Raw genomic sequence first — 24,227 nt, forward strand, 5'->3', positions numbered from 1 at the left:
GTCCGTCCGTCCGTCCGTCCGTCCGTCCGTCCGTCCGTCCGTCCGTCTGTCTATCTATCTATCTATCTATCTATCTATCTATCTATCTATCTATCTATCTATCTATCCATCCATCTATCTGTCTATCTATCTATCCATCCATCTATGTATCCATCTCTTTTTGTCTATCTTTCTATTTCTTTCTTTCTTCCGTCCGTCCGTCCGTCCGTCTTTCCTTCTGTCTGTCTGTCTGTCTGCCTGCCTGTCTGTCTGTCTGTCTATCCATTCATCCGTCACTCTCTTTCTCTCTCTCTCTCTCTCTCTCTCTCTCTCTCTCTCTCTCTCTCTCTCTCTCTCTTTTTTAACCTCATGTTCATTTTCTCACGTTGTCCCCACCCAGTTTGCTTCATTATCATTCTTCAAATATATCTCCATTATTTTCCTGCCCTAACAACTACTCTATATGCAAACAGCTAGTTTCCTCCTGAATGCTAAATACTGAGCTCACATAATGCATACTGACGAAATGTTTACCGCTTTAGAAGAATCTGAGGTGGAACTGCAGTGGAGGAGAATCAGTAGACATAAAATATTGACAGAAAGGCAGTTGTTTGGTTGAAAGAGGGAATCCAAAAAAAATATATTGTTAAGAGTAAGACAGATGTTTGTAGTGCATCACTCCAGGGAGTTTTTCTATCATCTCAGGTGACGAAGGTCCTCGGGGTTTGCATGCAGCGCTATTGGATCGATGTGTTCTTTTGGCCTTAATGAAAAATCAATAGACCCCCAGTTCACGAGAGTGAGGTCATGGTCAAGAAGGTCACAAGCACGTGGGCCAAAGGCCACAGGAGGTCATGAAATGAGCCAAAACATCACAGATATAATGAGCGGTGATGAAATGGCTCTTCAGTAATCCATAATTGCTCAACAGATATTGTTTTTGGCCCTAAATTTAATTAATTTTACCACATTTGTTCAGTAGTAAGTGTTAAATAATCAATACACACCTGTGATAGCATCATTAGTGGAATTTATTTGATTGGATATGGAACCCGAAATGTTTATTGGAATTATTATTCATATGTTCTTTCTATTTAATTATTTTTATTACCTTTAACTTTTTAATGAATATTACTTCATTTAGTCTACTAAAACTGTTGCCACCATTTTATGTTAGAATGTTATAGAAAGACCTTTAGAAGAGGAAATATTAATGCCAAGTCATGTCCATTTTTCTCTGAAAGGAGTCTGTGCATTAATCTTACTTGAGTCCAGCATTATTGGCAGTACATAAATTATTACTTTGTCCACTAACAGACCACAATACATCAATCTAGTGGTCGGTATAAATACCGCTTGGGTAAAATATAGGCCAACCCAACTATTGGTCTTAAATTAATCTATAGGTTTCAAGCCATGGTTGAGCTGAATATGTAAATTTTCTAGGTTCTAGGTTATATAGCGGTTTGGTTTGTCAGTATTTTCCTCAAGCATGGGTTAAAACAAGCTCATTTTTAGTGTGCATAAATTCACAATTCAAAAAAGACGTATCTTGATAGAGTTTAGTTATGATTTCATGTGTCTCTTATTCAAATAGGTCAATAATGTTTTTTTAGGACAGTGCAGTTTTAGTCGCGTTTTTAGGGCATTGGAAATATATCAGCAACCCCGGAGTGTATCAAGATATTGATAGCCCACAAAAATGCTATCAATCTAGAACGGCATAAAATGACACATTTGGGAATTCAAAGATTAAAAAAGTCTCTTTTTACCCGCAGAAGCCAATTTTCCCCTAAAAAGTTTTAATATCATTGAGGCAAAAAAAACTTTCGTTGTGATAAGGCCTAAGGCTTTCCATGACAACACAATGGGAATTGGGGGACGGCTCATTTTGACAAGAGCGTTTTGAATCTCAGAAGGAAATTCATACATTAGTGTCTTCCAACGGTGCGCGGTGAAAAACGTCCAAATGTTGCTTTACCGGCAGTTTTAGTGTTGTTTATAAAAGCCTCGGGCTCCTGCGGTCTACACCAGTGATCTGTAAATGTCAGTCTCGTATCGGACAGCCTCGCTATTTGTTTCCTGACCGGATTGATGATGGCAGCCCTCCCTCTCTCTCGGGAACCCTCTCCGGCATCTATTTAATATTTCACAGGCACTTATAGCTTATTAGGCTGCCCCTCCGGGGACCGAGCGTGTGGCTTTCCATGCAAACTTTCAGCATTATTTAATTTCAGTTTTAGTGTGTTGGCTGGATGACGGTCCGTCCTGGAGCACGTCCTGAGGTTGCTGGACTAAAAGCACGGCAAAATTCAAATAAAGGGCCCATTGTGTTTGATTTTGAAAAGCCAATGTTATTGTGTGTCGGACTGAATTATTCTGAAATGATGAATTATTCTGATTCCATCAAGCCTGACAGAGAGACCTACAGGATGGTGTCATAGGATGATAGAGAGACGGTCACACTGGCTGATGTCATATTTTAGCGAAAGGTTTTATATCGATGAATCAGCAAGACACTACCAAATGGCCTGACTTGTATTTCCGATTGAGGGGGGACAGATTAAGGGCCTTTTGTTTACATCACAACTATTATCATATTTTGTCATTTTTGACTAGGGCTGCTCTATTATGACAAAAATCATAATCATGATTATTTTGGCCAATATTGAGATCCCGATTACTCATTACCTTCAAGAAAAATGAAAAAAACTTGCATTTTAAACTGCGATTTCAACTGAAAAATAAATGTAAAGAAATAGCACAGTTGAACCACGTGGAAAGGCGCGCGCTTTATATGCGGTTATATAAATATATATAATACGGTGGATTTATACCACAAGAAAAGAGAGGATCCATGCAAAATGGAATGCGGCACAATAATTGTTTCACCTCGATTATTTTGTTTTTGTAATTGTTGAAGGCCGAAGTTGACGATTACGATTAATTTTCGATTCATTGCACAGCCCTATTTTTGACCTATGTGGATTTTTTTAAATTGATGCACAAGATTTTATTTTACTGTACCTTGATGGTGCTATAATGCATTTTAAATAATGCCATATTAAAAATCCATGTTAACTTTAACTTAAGACACCTTTAGTTTTATATATGTTTGAGCACCTGAGACAAATGAAGAAGTTGTCAGATCATGATTCAACAAACACACACCTGAGAATCTCTTTTCAGTGACAAGAAACACACATGCTGAACTTACATTGTTAATTACAATCGATGTAATTGCATACACAACATAAAAGCATCTACCCCTGTGTTTCTGTGTCTCTCTCCCTCTCTCTCCAGACAAACTGCTCTGAGGGCAGCCGGTGACACCTCGGGGGAATGTGCAGGGGTTGGTAGAAACGGTTGAAAACACAGTAGGTGTGAAAAGCAATTAGCAGTGAAGAGGCTGGAGGGGAGAGGTGTTGGAAAGCGAGATTGGGGAGGAAGACGTGTTTGAACATGAGACCGGGACGCAGGGTCTATGCCCCCGTGTCAAGATGCTCTCCCTCGTGCACGCTTACAAACATACCTCTGTCTAGGGAGTTTTCACTGCCACCAGAAGAACCCAAATAACCATTGAATTGTGTTTAATGAGCGTGCATAATCACCGCGGTAAACATCTTGTGCTTTACCGCTGCGGGAGAAAGTTATAATACTGTAACAATGAGGAAATTCTTCCTGCTTTCAGTCAATGGGGGTGACACTTGAAGCGTCGGCGGTTCGCTTGCCCTCTCGAGCGCCTCTCGAAATGTTTATCCGAGTCAACTGCGGGCGTCTAGAGACGGTCAATATTCACATTTGACACACTCACTCGACACTGCTAATCCAAGAGCCAAGAACCTCTACGAAATCAATTACAACCTCATCACACTTGCACACAAGCCTTCATCCTCGCTTTTCTTGTGTTTGAGGTGAGATAGTGAGAAATAAAGAGAGCGAGTTAGTTCAGAAGTGTTCTGGACTCTGTATCCGCCATAAAGTTCTCAGGCAAAACAAAACTGATCAAATAAATGTTCCTTTTGTATGCTGTTGGAGTATCTTAATACATTTTAATATTTGATTTTGAGGACATTTTTGTTGTCAATTTTGGATGTAACTAATTTTATGCTTTGTTGGATCACCACTTGATGCTGTGTATTGGCAAGGGCCTTGCGATATGATACATATTACGATAGATGAATCACGATGCAATATATTTCGATACGATGCATATTGCAATACTTTTTAAGTAAAAAAAGGTTAAAGAAACTTGCCGTGGACCACCTGAGGTATTTTTATCATCTCACTTATAGAATCCATCACATACCAGTAGATGTCATTATAGTTTCCATTAAAACCAATACAATTCCCATTATAACCATTAAGTCCATTATATTTTCTATCGTGCTTTGGTCAGTGACATTAAACGCGATTTAAAAAAAATTATCGATATTAGAGGTTGGACTATCGATACGCTGTCGTGAAAGAAAATATTGCGAAAGTTTGCTACATCGTAATTTTTGCACAGGCCTTCTTGATGTCCAATATCAACTCTGCTGTCAAAATCAATAGAAATGATCAGAGAAATTTGTGGTTTTAATAGGAACTGTACTGGTTTTAATAGAAATGATAATGGTCTCTGTGGTGGAATGTTATGGCAGATGGAAACCAAAAGAAATCCATTAAATCCAACTGGACTAATACCCTAAAGACTTTTTGCAATGGTAAACAGGTTGGTATTTTTGATGTAAATCATTTGTATTGTATTGTTTTCAGCAGGAAAACCTGCTCGTATGTTTCACAAAGGCTTTTAGAAGGCGTGCATTGATACGTTCGTGTGTTTGTGCATGTATGTAGTTGAGACTTCTCTGGTCTAAATATACACGGCTGTACCTGAAGTCTCCAAGTGTGCGGTCGGTCATGGGGTCCGGACTCCGGAGCAGTAAAGATTTAGAGACACCTGCCTCTCTATGTCATTCTGAGAGGCCGGATGCCGTGTCAGATTTTCACACACATGCGCTCTTTGAGTGACGTGGTGCCGGTAGTTATGCAGTTCAAGTACGGATAACTCGGTGCCAACAGGGTGAAAAGGTTAAAAAAGGTGTAATGTCTTCATTCTCTTTTGGGTTTGTAAGGAAAGTTCGAACACGCCCATTGACAACAACTTTGTACCCAAAGGCATGACCTTATTATTAGTCAATCTTTGACTTCTAAATTTGTAAGCGGCCTAAAGTGTAGACTGTTAAAAACGGCTTTAGTTGCTATATGGTTCTTCAGAGACTGCAAAAGTGCTTAAAATTTTGATTTTCTACATTTTGATATCTGCTTTCTTGCCAGTGATGGTTACGGGTGAGACTTCATTATTGATTTTTTCTAATAATTAACATTTTTGTACGATTCACTTTCATTTGAAATCACCTCTTTTTTACGAATTCCCGTAAGATCAGGCTGGATTTTGTCATAGTAAAAATATTTCTGTCTACAAGACGCCACGTTACTGTTTTATAGACAGCAACAACACACTGTTTGATGCCGTTCCAACAATATTATTAAAGCTGAAGTGCCTCTTGCAAGAAACAAATCAGTTTCAAGTGTTCACGGATTAATTCTGTCAGTGAAGAGGAAGTCTGCTTATCATGTTTGGATGGGAATGATGCCGTGTGTTTACTGGGATCTAGTTCATGTTAGGGGGTTAAATGGGGGGAGCATTCCTGAGGTGTCAGAGGAGGTCTGACTCACGCCTCTCCATGGCCAGATTTATTATAAGGAAGCGCTCACGCAGACAGCCGACGGGATATTTCAGAGTCTTTCGCCTCATTAAGGGATTATTTTGGCCGGACAGGTGGTCTTTGTCTGGGCTCCTTGAGTCTGTCTCTGAAGTGGCATGAAGAAATGTGTGTTTGCTGTGATAAGGCAGCAGTCCGCTGAGGGTCAAAGGTGACACCGGCTCGAATTAAAACAACTACGGTTTTTCTAGAAGAGAAACATTACAATGCTTAGAAAGTTGCTTATTTATGGAAACTTAATATAGTTTCTTATAAATGTTCTTATAAATTCTTATCTTACATTGTCTCAAATGTATTTATTAAAGTAGACGTAAGTGAGACAATTCTTAACATACAGGGGAAGTATAGAGGTAGGAGTTTATTGTTGGCAACATTGTACAGATAAAATGGTCTTGGAGAAAACTGATGAGAAATGTTTGAGTTTATTTTGAAATGAGTGAGTTTTCATTGTAGATTGAGATTTTCTTTTAATCTTTCTGTTTATATTAAGCGAATATATAAACGTATTAAGTCGTAGACATGGCAGGGTTGTAAATTAACCTATGCTGGGTTGTTTTAATCCATTGAAGGGCCAAATACAGTATAAACCATTTGCTGGATTAGTTTAACCCAATGGTTGGGTTCGTCCCTTTTTGACCCAATGCTGGGTTTAAAATAACCCAGCATTTTTGGAGAGTGTAAATATGCGCATATTTAATGAGATATCAGCTCATTTGCATATCAAAACATGTTTTGTCAGAAAACTTGCAATACAATCAATTAATTTGTAATATAAAATATAAAATTACGATTTATTTAAAATTACGATTTTTTTAATATAAAAAAATCCTTGAAAAGCCTTGAAGGGATACTTCTCCCAAAAATGAAAATTCTATCATCATTTACTCGCCTTCAAGTTGTTCCAAATCTGTATAAATGTCTTTGTTCTGATGAACACAAAGTAAGATATTTGGAAGAACGCTTATAACCAGACAGATTTTGCAACAACTGGAAGGTGAGTAAATGTTGAAAGAAATTTTATTTTGGGGTGAAGTATCCCTTTAATACAAAAGTATATTTCTACATAAAAAGTTTATTTAAAAGTATAACGCTTCATTTGTGTTTCCTTCACAAACCGAAAAGATCTCAGCATGAGTTCAGGTTGGAAGCATAGCTTCTGCCATAAATAACCAATCTGAAACCCGCCTTTAAACAGGGACCTTTTTCTGCCTCTCAGGTACGACTTCATAGAGATCCGAGATGGGAATTCTGAGTCTGCGGACCTGCTGGGAAAGCACTGCAGTAACATCGCTCCACCCGCCATCATTTCCTCCGGTCCCTCCATCCACATCAAGTTTGTGTCTGATTACGCGCACCAGGGCGCCGGTTTCTCCCTGCGCTACGAGATCTACAAGACCGGTGAGTGAGATCTAGCCTGCTGTTCCCATGTGCTTAGGAAGCGGAACGCTTTTATCCTGGGAAATTTCTCGGCTTGACAACAAAAAGCTTGAGCGTCCTATAAATCATTTTATCAATGCTCAGACGTTCTCACTGAGAAATGTCTAAAACTTCTACTTTACCTGTATTATCAATGGAGCGGGTTATTTTGGTGGCTACGGATGTCTAAAGCCATCCTGTTTATGTGATGCACATTTATTGTTGCTGCTTATTATCTCGGAGCTCCTGAAATCATATATTGTATGCATAACTATCATATTATAAATGTTTTGCTATATATTTTATCCATTTTTTTAATAATAACTTATTACTAACCACTATAAAGGTGGTCTTTTGTTGTAGATAACCTCAAACACAACACCAAACTGTAATATGTTCTTAGCTGTTTTTGTAACCTCATATTTCTATTTTGTTATATATTTTCATAAGTTTATTGTTATAACATAGTATTAATATTATATTAAAACTTTTATTTCTGTTTTTAATGCATTCAGTTTTTACTGTACATTATTCTAAACTTTGGCTGTGAAACATCTAGCTTACTGTCGATTGGTCTGTTACCGAACATGACAAGAGGTAGACAGCGGTTTCCATTAATTTATCCAATTCTGATTGGGAAAAATGAGTCTTTCATTAAGGCTTTTAAAAGACAATTTTCACTGTCATCGAGACAGACAGATTTTTCTTGAGAAAGTTTTGTTACACTTCACAGAAGTAGTGTTGTTTTTTGTCATTATCTCTCCAGATGTGGAGACAAGCAGCACTTTTCCTTCAGCGGTTAGCGGTCTGGGTGTTTATGTGTGAAGTGTACGCGTGGTCTCGCCCATTGATTGATGGCTGATTGAAGAAGGTTTTTTCGAGGGTCACGGATGACTCAGGTTCTCAAACTCGCTGATTTTTAAGAGCAGTCTTGTTGCACTGTAAATCTAGTTAGCGCAGCGACCTCCAGCGACCTTTAGCTTATGGTTCCGGGAGGTCGCGGGTTCTCTGTGACGCTGCGTGGCCGTCAGACATGCTTCTTAAACGTTCCCTCAAAGTTTCCGAAGAACTCCCAGACCAATTAAACATCAAGGGGGAGAAGAAAATAAAATAAACTGAGTTTAGAGGAAAGGCGGGGAGGGGGCGACGCTTAACTCTTTTCATCCGTCCACCAGCATGCCAGGAATGCCCTCTTAATTGGACTCTGATCTCTCGTCCTTGGGGAAACATGGAGTTTGAGGTTAAATATCTGCAGTGCACTGAATGTTTGACTTTGGAGATGTTTGTAGAGATTTGTTGTAGTTGTACACCAATTACAACATGCCTAGTCAATGTTCGACAACACAAAGCGGTCGATTTCTGAACAGAATGTGATTGATGCCTGTGTGTTGTATACCTTTTCAGTATTTTGATATATCACTCTCCATTTTGTTTTCTTCTGTATCCATTTTTTTGTTGAATCTTGTTATGTAAAGCAGCTTTGCAACAGCGCACATTGTGAAAGAACTAACCAAATGAAATGAAATGGTGCATTCTTGTGAATGGTTGCCAGGGTGTTGCTATGTGCTTGCTTAAGTGTTTTGTGCTTTTTTAAAATTCAGTTTAAATGTATTTCTATAGCACTTTTTACTGTTTCGCATTGTTGCAAAGCAGCTTTAAAGTACATATTAGTACAGATCGTGGAAACATAAGTGAAAATTATACGATTTATCGAATACATGGTATGATTGCAAGTTTTACCACATTGCTGCAGATTTGCCAGGGTGTTTTGGATGGATGGATGCTAGGTTATGTACAGATTGTTTTATATAGTTATTTATATTTATATAATTTATTTTTCACCTTAACAACTCGTATGAAATTTTAAACGATAACATTTGAGCAGCATGAATGCTTTTAAATGTCGCGTAGCAGAGGCTATTTGCATATGTCATGTAAACCCCGCCTCCAGAAACAAAGGGGTGTTGGATTGTTCGAAAACACTATACCGTTTTCGAGCTTCGTTTTACCCCCAAACGTAGAACGAAAGCGCAATTCGCCTGGATTATGCCGAGCCCTTTAGAATCGATTCTGAATCGAATCGTGAAGGACCAAACGATTCCCACCCCTACTAATTAGCACAGAACGTCACATTAGCGTCTGCATGCGCTTCCAAGAATATTCCTCCTGCCATACGCTCATGGGAGCACAGCGTTTAGTGTTGTTTTGCAACAGCGGCGATTAGGCCGGTAACATAAGCACCGTGTCTTCATGGAAGCTAATGTGAAACAGCAGAGGTATTCTATCTCCGAGCATTTACCTCACCTCTGTAATTGCTGAAATCATCACTCTTGCCCTCAGGTAGTGTTACCACGGCTACAGTCGCTAACTTCACTAGCATGACTCACGTGATAAGCCAGCAATCTTATTTTACACGGTAACCAGGGACAGACAGAGAACATCATTTAATAAAGATGTGCTATGCAGTTTCTCTTTCGGAAGTGTGGTAGTGGATGGAGAATATAGATATCTGACTGTCTAGATCAGTGGTTCTCAAACTTTTTTGTTGTAAGGCCCCCTTTGTGTAGAGTACATCGCTTTGCGGCCCCCCAAATAAAGACTTATGATCTTAAATTTAACATTTTTATTTAAACAAAAACATATTCAGTTATACAATGCTGAAACATCAATTCTTTTGTCTGGTGGTCTTATTTTTCTGATGTTTGATTGCATAAAATCTATGATCAATTTCTATATTTCATAAAATGCCACAAAATCTGTGGCCCCTGGATCCATCTCGGGGCCCCCCCCAGGGGCCACGGCCCCCAGTTTGAGAACTACTGGTCTAGATTAACTTTTTTAATTCCTCACATTGATTATGGTTGAAGATCTTGTTTAAACATGGTCAAATGGAGCTGTAAACTGAGTATTATTGGGATGTATTCATTCTTCCAGTTATATAGAAATACATGTAGCTTTTTCCATAGTTCTACAGAAGCAAATTGCATATAATTGTGAAAGTTGTATGGACAGTTTAGTTTATATGAACTTTCTATGATAAAGAATAGTAATACTAACCAGAAAATAAGCTGCAAAAGTTTGGGTTTTTAGGTCTTGTGTGGCAAAACTACATTTCTTCATGTTGTTGTACTAGCACTATAAAAGGTTTTCAGGGAGTGAGGAAGAAAAGAGAAATCTGAATTTGCCATACAAATCCACATCACATCATAATTATCAATTCCAAACTCGTAAACAGGAACGTCCCAGGAGGAACTGATGGCACCGTTTTACTTCGTGTGCGAGCTCTGAATGCTTTCCAGAGACAAATGGTTGAACATCCCCTCTAATGCTCCACAAAATAACGGCTGTTTATTTTTTAAATGCCAGGATTCAAGACGAAATAGCTAAGCAAAAATTTGAAAGAAAGTGATAAGGAAAAACTTCCCTCATCTTTAAAGGAAATGTTGTTTACACGTAATGCTGTTATCAGTGGAATTGTGGGAAAGTGTCAGCGTGGTTTGGCCTCAGCGTTTCTGTCTGTTTATGTGGAGAGGCGTCGGTGAGATAATGATCTTTGCTGAGCGGTTTAATCAGATGCTTATTCTTATCAGATGCTTATCCATCACTTGAAGCGAGAATAAACAGTTGCTTATGTTCACAGAGAAACACACGCTGGTGTCTAGATGACCCGGAGGTAACATACAATCACACTGTTATGTAGAGCATCTCCGAAGCCATTACAGCTGACCTTTGCTACTTCGTTTTTTTCTTTTTTTGCCTTTTGGCTCTTGTTTTGCTCAGATGTCTTAATGTTAAATACTGGCAACTGGACACTTTACGGAAAAAAGTGACATCTTAGTTGAGGTCTTTTAGGTGAAGTTTCCATGAAATCAAATTTGAGTTTTTTTGGCTTTTAGTGTAAACAAAGAGTTCAATTTCAAAACAGATAACTCCTTCGCACATCATATTTTTTTGTCATTCCAATTAATATCAATCAGACTGAAGTTGGGTTGTTTTGATTAAGTAATAATAACTCAAAAAAATTCAACTAACTAAACATGATTTTTGAAAATGTATCTGTTTTTGCAAATAAGCTCATCAAATATTTTATGCTTAAAGTCGGCATGAAATAAAAAATGATCGTTCTAATTGTTTTACACAGTGGTGAAGTATTTATTATAAATAATTTTTCCGTGCACATCATTATTTAAAAAAAATTTCATTTGCACTTGTAATCTTTAATCAAAAACGTTGAACCTCCTCCCCCTCTGGAAACGACCTCTCTTCACTTCTGGTCACGAGGAATGGCGCGAGGGCGGGGCTGCAATGACTGACAGATTGCAAACTGGCGTTCAAATCTTTCACCTTTTAACGATCCAATCAGTTGTCGGTGGATGAAATGAAGTCCCGCCCTACATTTTTTTCTCATTTCAGGAGTCGTTTCATTCGGGTTTACGTCACGATACGGAAAAAAAGACAATCTCTACTTCCGTTTCATGCCGACTTTAAGGATATATATATAAACTAGTATGCTCCTGTGAGGTGAACTAAATGCTATTGGTCATTTTAAAAGGGGGGAGGGGCCAGTCAGTATGTCCCACCTTAACTTTGCTTTAGTGGATTTTACATCAAATTAACAAAAAAAGATGCACATTTCAAGGCCCTTTCGTGGGTCTTTAATGTGTTTTTGTTTTCCCCTTGACATCAATAAGGTCATATGAAGAGCAAATGGAGATTTTCGCTGCATTTCAGAACTTCCTCTGAGAAAAAGACCCTAGTGACATCGCACACGTCTCGTCTGGAGTTTCTGAAATCTCAGGAGCGTCACAAACTGTAGTCAAATTTGATGCCTCTTCTGAAACTTTTAAAGAGAGCATGTGAGATTATTGGGGACTTTTTCTCAGGAGAGATAAGAAACAATCTCTCATTTTATCTCCTTTTAATCACATTGTTATTTTTTCCAGGACTTTTTCTCAAGGAACCAAGATAGAGATTGTGAGCAGAACCTTTCTGTCATTTCATACATTCATTATCTTCATTCTACAAATCTGTTAATATTCCCAAAGTATTTAACTGTATACACTAATGAACTGAAACAAATGAGGATGTTTTAACCTCTGACCCTTTATCTTGGTCCCGTGACCTTACAGACCCCGGGTCCCATCCCTGAGTTCTCAGGGGGAACCTTCAAGAACCGCCTTTTTACCTCCTAGCATCTGCCCCCTCAGCTGCCCCAATTCTCTGCCCCAGTTTAGTCACGCCAGATTGTTGCCCCCAATGGCATGTTCAACACAACAACCTCTCCTGCCCCGTCACATGTCTCTGATGCTGTTGCCACGGTTACTACGGAAGACTTCCTGCCTGGAAGACTTCAAGCCCACCGTTGATGTTGCCTGCTGAGTACATTCATAAGAAGAGCTATAGGAAGTGATTAGGGCCAGAGGTGTCTGTCGCTCTTGGTGATGGTAGCTCCGCCCCCCACCTGTGGTTGTAAAGCAGTCTGGAGGCCATTCCGGTCGCCCGGTGGAATTTACTGCCGCTTTAACAGTTGCTTTGAATCAGGCACAGTCTGTTTCTGTCTTTCTTTCTCTTCTCCTGTAAAACGTCTGAGTTTTAAAACTTCCAGCTCTTACAACCCGCTCTCTCTTCTTTTAAAAGCAGCCAAACCAATAGAAAAAATAGCTCGTCTGGTTAGCTCTGATCATGGAGCAAATAGAGATTTGGAGATGTTTTCCAAAGCAAAACACAAAATCTCTTTATAGATCTCGAAAATGTCACATGGCTCAGATTTGCCAAGATACCAATACAGATGAAGATGGATAAAATATTTTTTTATATAGAATATACATTTTCATTTAGGCGTTAAGCAGACGCTTTTATTTAAAGTGACTTACGATCAATATTAAAACATTATATTTGTAGAATTTTGTATATAATATTAAAACAGTATACAGCTGCGGAAAAAATACGAGACCATTTTTAAATTATTTTCAGTTTTTCTGAATTTATCATGTGTTTAGGTAAAATGATCATTTTTGTTTCATTCTGTGAACTACAACAACATTTCTCCCAAATTTCAAATAAAAATATTGTTTCTATTTCTGTTTATTTGCAGAAAATGAAAACTGGAAAAACAGGTGAAAATAACAGAAAAGACGCTGTATTTTTTCAGACTTCAAATAATGCAAAGAAAACAAGTTCATATTCACTTTTAAGCAACACAGCAGTAATATTTCTACATGTATTTAGGAAAAGTTCAAAAAAATGTTTTATGTTGACTTTGTCACTACCAAGGTTTGATTTTGTTGAAATTCAACAGACACTGGGTTGGAAGGGCCACAATACATCTAGAAATGCTGAATAAATGTATTTTAAATGAATATGTGAAACGATACATTAATAGTATTACTAGTATGTTGTTAAAAAGCAAAAATTTGATTATTTTTTTATTGATTTTAGGCATAATATTCTACGTATTACATTTTACGGTTGTGTGTTATTTTAGATGTGTTCTGTTCCTGTTTGGGTGTAGATTTAGCTAGACCTTCCATGCTCAACTTTCCCAGACGTCAAGGTGATTTCGCCGACCGGTGCGCGTGAATAATGCAGCGAGTGAACACAGACTTTGTCGTCCCATGAGAGGTCAGAAAGAGGGAGGTAGACCGGTGACGGTACTGAAGGAGGGAATCCCTCGAAGGTTCTGCGGCCGGATTTCTCGTATGAGCTTAAGTGCTCACGACACCCGAGTTTCTGCCCAGCAACTAACCCTTTCATCGCCACGCCTCCCTCACGGCCCACTGAAGTGGCATGCGTGCCGCAGACGGTGCGCCGCAGCGGGGGGAATGTCCTGAGGTCTAGGCTGTTTTTGGTATGTTCATGAGCATAAAGTAATAAGCGCTCATGCATACGTACCCCCTCACGTCTGACTTTATAAACACACGATGCACTCACGCAGCGGCAGGGTTAACGCAGACTGCTGTGTGTGGTAATAGAAGCGGACTTTGACAGAAAGATACATCGCTGGAGGAGACGGTCCTGTGGCGTAGTGGGTCATGCATTACATTTACGTTTACATTTAGTCATTTAGCAGACGCTTTTATCCAAAGCGACGTACCAACTGGGGAAAACAATAGAAGGAATTTGTGCAACAAAAGAACAACAATGCAAAGGTGCAGTAAAAACTGGTCCCAGTTAACCTATCACAGTATACGAAGCTAAGAATTTTTTTGGGAGGGGGGATAGGAAAGTAGAAAAGAAGTAGAAGACTGTTCTAATGGGTCAGATGTTGACGGAAGAGATGTGTTTTTAGCCGATTCTTAAAGACCGCTACAGAATCCGCTGATCTTGTGGCAAGAGGGAGATCGTTCCAGAGTCGTGGAACAGATCCAGAGAAAGTGCGTGAGAGTGATTTTTTTCCCATTGTGGGACGGCACCACTAGACGTTGTTCAGTTGCAGAGCGCAGGGATCGGGCGGGTACATAAGTCTGACTTAGAGAGTGAAGATGGGGGTGCCGAATCAGTGGTGGTTCATGCATGAGCTGTTGAGTCACAGATTCACCGTTTTTAAAGCACAAAATCCTTTAGTAAGTCGACTGGTTTACATATAACCGTCTCTGCACAATAAACTGCAATAAAGAAGGCGATTTATCATCTACAAAATGACGTCTCGGCTTACCTCAATCTCTCCTGTAATTAAATTTGCAGTCAATTATCTGCATTTCTCTTAACACTCCAGGTACGATATTGGAGGCATTACCAACCTCCACACAAACCGATGCAATGACATGTACATCGCTGCGTGTGGGTGGCATTTGAAAAGCTTAGAGGCTTGTGCATACGTGTTATGTGTGTCAGCTCGTTTTTGCTTTCCCTCCTCATGCGTGTGGCTTCCCGGGGTCTTCATCTATGCTCAAGCGTGCATATGTCCCCAACATTGCATTTACTGTGGTACCTGCTGTCAAAGAAAGGCTGGAACCTGTTGTTCATCTGGCCCGGAGTTGCCCGGGTCTGCTGTCCCTCATTAGTCACGTTGAGACACTGACCTCATGACAGCCCACACAACTACCAGTAAGGTCTGTCTATTCTTTTTATAAGATCCAGGGTAATTCGCTTCCCTCCACATGGGTTGTTTACTAGTAGGAATATTCTGGAGGGTGAAGGGGAGCAAAAACAAGCGAGAAAGACCAAAAGAGACACTTATTTCTTTGGAACAAATTTTGAGAAATGTCTCAGTGGTTTTGTGTCCATACAATGGAAGTCAATGGAGTCCAATGTTGTTTGGTTACCAACATTCTTCAAAATATCTTCTTTTGTGTTCTGCAGACGAAAGAAGGTCATACAGGTTTGGAACGACATGAGGGTGAATTAAATTTTTGCGTGAACTGTCCCTTTAATAACCATTTGTTTTGTATGAACATTCTTGCTGTAAAAGTCCATTGAGGGTTTCCATAAATCCACACAATGACTAAGAAACCTCCAGCACATAAAAAATTGCATTATGGGAAGTATATATGGGCCGCACATCTGCTCAAAGTGAGCGATGTGCATAATCTGCATGTTCAATGAATTATGGGCATCAGCAGCCGCCCACTTAGTCCTGTTTGTTATGTTTAATATTTCTACCTCCCTTCTGCCTCATATTCTGTATTCAGACGGCGTGTCGGGCGCGGTAGCAAGACGAGGAGAGGAGTGGAGAGGTTGAACGGCAGTTTGAAATGTGAATTAGAGGGATAGAGGGGCGTGTGCCAGCTCACTGAGGCTATGAACCATTTGCGTTTGTGACATTCCCTCGCTGTGTCTGGTGAACATATGCACGGAATTCTGCACCATCACGGTCTTGAAAAACAGAGCGCATGTTTACCAGAATATCACTAAAGGGTTACAAGCAGCGCTGTGCAATGTGTCTGTTTTACAAAAGCACATTTGCAACGGTTGTTTTTGTTTGACTGAAGTTATGGAAAAACAATAGTTATTGATTGTAAACTGAGGCGAAATGTTTTTGATATATTCTGAAACTATATACAGTATATGTAGTGCGTTCGCTGTTAGAAGGAAGGAAGAGGACAAGGTCGGCGAGTCTGACACAGCTTTATTCAAAAACCAAACGAAACAGAGCACCCAAAGTAAACAGTATAAACGTCCCCGGCTTCTCTCTCAGCCTGGCTTGTGTCGCTCGGAAGTCAGCGCAGGTCCTCCTGAATGGCGCGAGGGCGGGGCTGCAATGACTGACAGATTGCAAACTGGCGTTCAAATCTTTCACCTTTTAACGATCCAATCAGTTGTCGGTGGATGAAATGAAGTCCCGCCCTACATTTTTTTCTCATTTCAGGAGTCGTTTCATTCGGGTTTACGTCACGATACGGAAAAAAAGACAATCTCTACTTCCGTTTCATGCCGACTTTAAGGATATATATATAAACTAGTATGCTCCTGTGAGGTGAACTAAATGCTATTGGTCATTTTAAAAGGGGGGAGGGGCCAGTCAGTATGTCCCACCTTAACTTTGCTTTAGTGGATTTTACATCAAATTAACAAAAAAAGATGCACATTTCAAGGCCCTTTCGTGGGTCTTTAATGTGTTTTTGTTTTCCCCTTGACATCAATAAGGTCATATGAAGAGCAAATGGAGATTTTCGCTGCATTTCAGAACTTCCTCTGAGAAAAAGACCCTAGTGACATCGCACACGTCTCGTCTGGAGTTTCTGAAATCTCAGGAGCGTCACAAACTGTAGTCAAATTTGATGCCTCTTCTGAAACTTTTAAAGAGAGCATGTGAGATTATTGGGGACTTTTTCTCAGGAGAGATAAGAAACAATCTCTCATTTTATCTCCTTTTAATCACATTGTTATTTTTTCCAGGACTTTTTCTCAAGGAACCAAGATAGAGATTGTGAGCAGAACCTTTCTGTCATTTCATACATTCATTATCTTCATTCTACAAATCTGTTAATATTCCCAAAGTATTTAACTGTATACACTAATGAACTGAAACAAATGAGGATGTTTTAACCTCTGACCCTTTATCTTGGTCCCGTGACCTTACAGACCCCGGGTCCCATCCCTGAGTTCTCAGGGGGAACCTTCAAGAACCGCCTTTTTACCTCCTAGCATCTGCCCCCTCAGCTGCCCCAATTCTCTGCCCCAGTTTAGTCACGCCAGATTGTTGCCCCCAATGGCATGTTCAACACAACAACCTCTCCTGCCCCGTCACATGTCTCTGATGCTGTTGCCACGGTTACTACGGAAGACTTCCTGCCTGGAAGACTTCAAGCCCACCGTTGATGTTGCCTGCTGAGTACATTCATAAGAAGAGCTATAGGAAGTGATTAGGGCCAGAGGTGTCTGTCGCTCTTGGTGATGGTAGCTCCGCCCCCCACCTGTGGTTGTAAAGCAGTCTGGAGGCCATTCCGGTCGCCCGGTGGAATTTACTGCCGCTTTAACAGTTGCTTTGAATCAGGCACAGTCTGTTTCTGTCTTTCTTTCTCTTCTCCTGTAAAACGTCTGAGTTTTAAAACTTCCAGCTCTTACAACCCGCTCTCTCTTCTTTTAAAAGCAGCCAAACCAATAGAAAAAATAGCTCGTCTGGTTAGCTCTGATCATGGAGCAAATAGAGATTTGGAGATGTTTTCCAAAGCAAAACACAAAATCTCTTTATAGATCTCGAAAATGTCACATGGCTCAGATTTGCCAAGATACCAATACAGATGAAGATGGATAAAATATTTTTTTATATAGAATATACATTTTCATTTAGGCGTTAAGCAGACGCTTTTATTTAAAGTGACTTACGATCAATATTAAAACATTATATTTGTAGAATTTTGTATATAATATTAAAACAGTATACAGCTGCGGAAAAAATACGAGACCATTTTTAAATTATTTTCAGTTTTTCTGAATTTATCATGTGTTTAGGTAAAATGATCATTTTTGTTTCATTCTGTGAACTACAACAACATTTCTCCCAAATTTCAAATAAAAATATTGTTTCTATTTCTGTTTATTTGCAGAAAATGAAAACTGGAAAAACAGGTGAAAATAACAGAAAAGACGCTGTATTTTTTCAGACTTCAAATAATGCAAAGAAAACAAGTTCATATTCACTTTTAAGCAACACAGCAGTAATATTTCTACATGTATTTAGGAAAAGTTCAAAAAAATGTTTTATGTTGACTTTGTCACTACCAAGGTTTGATTTTGTTGAAATTCAACAGACACTGGGTTGGAAGGGCCACAATACATCTAGAAATGCTGAATAAATGTATTTTAAATGAATATGTGAAACGATACATTAATAGTATTACTAGTATGTTGTTAAAAAGCAAAAATTTGATTATTTTTTTATTGATTTTAGGCATAATATTCTACGTATTACATTTTACGGTTGTGTGTTATTTTAGATGTGTTCTGTTCCTGTTTGGGTGTAGATTTAGCTAGACCTTCCATGCTCAACTTTCCCAGACGTCAAGGTGATTTCGCCGACCGGTGCGCGTGAATAATGCAGCGAGTGAACACAGACTTTGTCGTCCCATGAGAGGTCAGAAAGAGGGAGGTAGACCGGTGACGGTACTGAAGGAGGGAATCCCTCGAAGGTTCTGCGGCCGGATTTCTCGTATGAGCTTAAGTGCTCACGACACCCGAGTTTCTGCCCAGCAACTAACCCTTTCATCGCCACGCCTCCCTCACGGCCCACTGAAGTGGCATGCGTGCCGCAGACGGTGCGCCGCAGCGGGGGGAATGTCCTGAGGTCTAGGCTGTTTTTGGTATGTTCATGAGCATAAAGTAATAAGCGCTCATGCATACGTACCCCCTCACGTCTGACTTTATAAACACACGATGCACTCACGCAGCGGCAGGGTTAACGCAGACTGCTGTGTGTGGTAATAGAAGCGGACTTTGACAGAAAGATACATCGCTGGAGGAGACGGTCCTGTGGCGTAGTGGGTCATGCATTACATTTACGTTTACATTTAGTCATTTAGCAGACGCTTTTATCCAAAGCGACGTACCAACTGGGGAAAACAATAGAAGGAATTTGTGCAACAAAAGAACAACAATGCAAAGGTGCAGTAAAAACTGGTCCCAGTTAACCTATCACAGTATACGAAGCTAAGAATTTTTTTGGGAGGGGGGATAGGAAAGTAGAAAAGAAGTAGAAGACTGTTCTAATGGGTCAGATGTTGACGGAAGAGATGTGTTTTTAGCCGATTCTTAAAGACCGCTACAGAATCCGCTGATCTTGTGGCAAGAGGGAGATCGTTCCAGAGTCGTGGAACAGATCCAGAGAAAGTGCGTGAGAGTGATTTTTTTCCCATTGTGGGACGGCACCACTAGACGTTGTTCAGTTGCAGAGCGCAGGGATCGGGCGGGTACATAAGTCTGACTTAGAGAGTGAAGATGGGGGTGCCGAATCAGTGGTGGTTCATGCATGAGCTGTTGAGTCACAGATTCACCGTTTTTAAAGCACAAAATCCTTTAGTAAGTCGACTGGTTTACATATAACCGTCTCTGCACAATAAACTGCAATAAAGAAGGCGATTTATCATCTACAAAATGACGTCTCGGCTTACCTCAATCTCTCCTGTAATTAAATTTGCAGTCAATTATCTGCATTTCTCTTAACACTCCAGGTACGATATCGGAGGCATTACCAACCTCCACACAAACCGATGCAATGACATGTACATCGCTGCGTGTGGGTGGCATTTGAAAAGCTTAGAGGCTTGTGCATACGTGTTATGTGTGTCAGCTCGTTTTTGCTTTCCCTCCTCATGCGTGTGGCTTCCCGGGGTCTTCATCTATGCTCAAGCGTGCATATGTCCCCAACATTGCATTTACTGTGGTACCTGCTGTCAAAGAAAGGCTGGAACCTGTTGTTCATCTGGCCCGGAGTTGCCCGGGTCTGCTGTCCCTCATTAGTCACGTTGAGACACTGACCTCATGACAGCCCACACAACTACCAGTAAGGTCTGTCTATTCTTTTTATAAGATCCAGGGTAATTCGCTTCCCTCCACATGGGTTGTTTACTAGTAGGAATATTCTGGAGGGTGAAGGGGAGCAAAAACAAGCGAGAAAGACCAAAAGAGACACTTATTTCTTTGGAACAAATTTTGAGAAATGTCTCAGTGGTTTTGTGTCCATACAATGGAAGTCAATGGAGTCCAATGTTGTTTGGTTACCAACATTCTTCAAAATATCTTCTTTTGTGTTCTGCAGACGAAAGAAGGTCATACAGGTTTGGAACGACATGAGGGTGAATTAAATTTTTGCGTGAACTGTCCCTTTAATAACCATTTGTTTTGTATGAACATTCTTGCTGTAAAAGTCCATTGAGGGTTTCCATAAATCCACACAATGACTAAGAAACCTCCAGCACATAAAAAATTGCATTATGGGAAGTATATATGGGCCGCACATCTGCTCAAAGTGAGCGATGTGCATAATCTGCATGTTCAATGAATTATGGGCATCAGCAGCCGCCCACTTAGTCCTGTTTGTTATGTTTAATATTTCTACCTCCCTTCTGCCTCATATTCTGTATTCAGACGGCGTGTCGGGCGCGGTAGCAAGACGAGGAGAGGAGTGGAGAGGTTGAACGGCAGTTTGAAATGTGAATTAGAGGGATAGAGGGGCGTGTGCCAGCTCACTGAGGCTATGAACCATTTGCGTTTGTGACATTCCCTCGCTGTGTCTGGTGAACATATGCACGGAATTCTGCACCATCACGGTCTTGAAAAACAGAGCGCATGTTTACCAGAATATCACTAAAGGGTTACAAGCAGCGCTGTGCAATGTGTCTGTTTTACAAAAGCACATTTGCAACGGTTGTTTTTGTTTGACTGAAGTTATGGAAAAACAATAGTTATTGATTGTAAACTGAGGCGAAATGTTTTTGATATATTCTGAAACTATATACAGTATATGTAGTGCGTTCGCTGTTAGAAGGAAGGAAGAGGACAAGGTCGGCGAGTCTGACACAGCTTTATTCAAAAACCAAACGAAACAGAGCACCCAAAGTAAACAGTATAAACGTCCCCGGCTTCTCTCTCAGCCTGGCTTGTGTCGCTCGGAAGTCAGCGCAGGTCCTCCTGGCTGACTGGAAGGTTTGGGTCGGTGGCAGCTCGTGTGGAGTCCGTCTCTCCTCTCCCATTGTGCCTTCCTCTGGTGCTTATATCCTCTCTCCGCGCCCTTACTGGAACGAGACACAGGTGTTGGTCGTCTGTAATTACTCCACTCACTTACCGCTCGTCTCCCGGCTCTCTCTCCTGCTGCACACCTCGCTACACCACGCTCCCCTCGCCACAGTATATGACTATAACTAAAAACTATATCTGTTCATATCTAAAAACTTTATTTATTTATATATATACTGTATATACTTTTTTTTTAAAGATTTATTTTTGCCGTTTTTGTATTTATTTCGAAAGCAGTTTGAGCCGGCACAGGAATCGAAGTGGGAGAGAGAATGGGGGCGGGATCGGGATAGGACCACGAGTTGAGATTCGAACTCGAGTCGGCCGAAGCGCGACCATGCTAAATGGCGCAGCACTTGCTCACAAGGCTGTTGGCTCCAACAGAATTAGATATAGTTATAAAGACTATTACAAATTTGATTCAAAAGTTTGCATTTCTGCTGCTGTGTTTTTTTTATTGTTGGCTGTGTTAACTTCTCTACTGCAATGATAGGTGGTTGTAAATGGTTGCCATGGGGTTGCTAGGGTGTTATGTGTGCTACAGTGGATTGAGTGGTTGCTAGGTTGATGCTTGGTGATCTGAGATGATAGATTGATCTCCAAATATGACTCTTATTCCTCCTTTACATCTTTAAGATTCTATTATCTGTAAGATAAAAACTGGATTTGTACTAAATAACAAAGCATGCGATACTATGTATCATTTATCGTTTATAGTAATAAACTTAAACTTAAATAAAATAATATCTTACTATACATTTTCATTCCAGGACCCAACTAGACAGGTATAATGTGTACTATTTTATGTGTATATTATTTTATTTTACAGTTTGAAAAACCCTGGTTTATATCACAATGAGTAACGCTAAAATTACTTCATTTCTGAATAATTCCTGTCAGTCTATGTCTTTAAAAGCTTTAGCTGTACGGCATGAGTCTCTCATTTTCCTGTTGTTTGTTTATTCTGTAGGTGCCGATCACTGTTTCCTCAACTTCAGCGCCTCATCCGGCGTGATTGAGTCTCCTGGCTTTCCTGACAAGTATCCTCACAATTTGGAGTGCTCGTATATCATCATCGCCCCGCCTCAGACCGAGGTCACGCTCACCTTTCAGACCTTCGACCTGGAGAACGACCCTCTGCTCATGGGGGAGGGAGACTGCAAGTATGATTGGTTGGACGTGTGGGACGGCCTTCCCCAAGGTGAGAATCTGTTTTTTTGAAAGTCGAATTCTGCCGTTGTACAATAAGACAATTATATTGTCCTCCCTATCTGTCCATGTAAATGAGGGCTGTGTTTGACAAACGTCAGGCTAGCTGGCCATCAGACATGTGTCGACATCCTCAGAAAGCTTTTTCCTCCTCCTGTTTCCTTTTCTGTCAACCGTTCCGTCTGTCATTATCGCCATCCTGTATCATTCTGTCTTCAGTTGGCCTTATCTCAAATCCCTTCCTCTTAGAAAGTGAAGGCAGTTGTTATCTTGTCTGTGAGCACATTAATGGCTCTGATCTGAGATATGATGCCGGAGAGGCATCTCAGATCAGGTCAGTTCATCTTTATGACTCTTTTCTTTATTGTTGTGCTGTGCAATGATCTTGGTGCTTTTAAAACTACAAGATTGAGCTCTTTCTTGATGTCGCTGTAAAAAAAGACAAAAAAGATGTTGTCCCTCACGTGAGTGATGGAAAGATTTATTGAGAATTTGGTTATGAGTTTACCTGCATGTAAACTCTCCAAATATCCCCGCTTACATTCTTACGCTCCCCTCAATCCCGGCTCTTGTCACGCTGACATCCGAAGATCATGGAGCCAGGTGGAGGGAAAATAAATCTGGGATCAGCAGAGAGAGAATAAAGGGAATACTGTGAGGAAAGCTCATAATCCAAACGCTGGAATCTGAGGCACGCTGGGTCTCAGGGGAACTTGAGGAAGAGCTCAAGCCTCTCAAACTGATGTAGGGTCAGATGAAATCACTTACATGACTGCTTTGGTGTCCTCTTGTTTTCAGTGGGACCCCTGATCGGCCGATACTGCGGGACTAAAATTCCTCCAGAGATCCAGTCTTCCACAGGACTTCTGTCGCTTTCCTTTCACACTGACATGGCCGTGGCCAAAGATGGTTTCTCTGCCCGCTATAACATGACACACAAGGAAGTCACTGACAGTAAGCGTAACACATCTTTTAAAATCTCTTTTGTAAAGACGCCTTGAAAGTCATTACTTGTTGATGGAAGACATTAATGAAAGAATAAACAGGTCAGTTTTTTTTACAATAATTGTGTTTAAATAAATCTCTCTCGGTTTCAGCATTTCACTGTAGCAATGCATTTGGAATGGAGTCTGCGAAGATCTCTGATGATCAAATCACAGCGTCGTCTTCATTTTATGATGGACGCTGGCAGGCCCGCCAGGCACGTCTCAACAACGATGACAATGCCTGGACACCGGGTGAAGACAGCAACAGGGAATTCTTACAGGTAAGCTCTTTGTCACTTTCATATTAGATCACAATAAATCATGCACAGTAGATTACATTAGATCACATTCGCGTCAGATCACATTTACGTTAGACTACATACATTTTTAACATTATATTACATTCAGATTGAATCACATTCACATTAGATAATATAAAATTATTCACATAAAATTCCATTAACATTAGATAATTCCATTCACATCGGATCACATTCACATTAAATCACTTTAGATCACTTTAGATCACATTAGACCGCTTTAGATCACATTCATATAAGATCACATTAAAGGCCCCCAAATGTAGCACTTTTACAACATGTAATATAAATCTTAGGAGTCCGCAGAATGTTTCTATGAAGTTCCAGCTCAAAATACACCACAGATCTTGTATTATACTGTGCCCTTCATGTCCATG

At 40.2% G+C, this 24,227-nt stretch overlaps 1 protein-coding gene across 4 annotated transcripts in view; it reads left to right on the forward strand.

Annotated features, from left to right (window-relative positions):
* nrp2a (neuropilin 2a) overlaps positions 1–24,227 on the forward strand; it is a 78,747-nt gene that overhangs the window by 14,176 nt on the left and 40,344 nt on the right. For all 4 annotated transcript variants that reach the window (XR_008962804.1, XR_008962805.1, XM_057331664.1 and 1 more), the window contains exons 3-6: positions 6,964–7,145; positions 22,306–22,536; positions 23,343–23,498; positions 23,642–23,811. Coding sequence is in view for 2 of the 4 variants with exons in the window: in XM_057331664.1 (XP_057187647.1) it covers positions 6,964–7,145; positions 22,306–22,536; positions 23,343–23,498; positions 23,642–23,811 (739 nt within the window). In the remaining 2 variants the exon portion in view is untranslated. The remainder of the gene's footprint in view (positions 1–6,963; positions 7,146–22,305; positions 22,537–23,342; positions 23,499–23,641; positions 23,812–24,227) is intronic.

Source organism: Triplophysa rosa, linkage group LG4 (assembly GCF_024868665.1).
Source record: "Triplophysa rosa linkage group LG4, Trosa_1v2, whole genome shotgun sequence".
Taxonomy (NCBI): Eukaryota; Metazoa; Chordata; class Actinopteri; order Cypriniformes; family Nemacheilidae; genus Triplophysa; species Triplophysa rosa.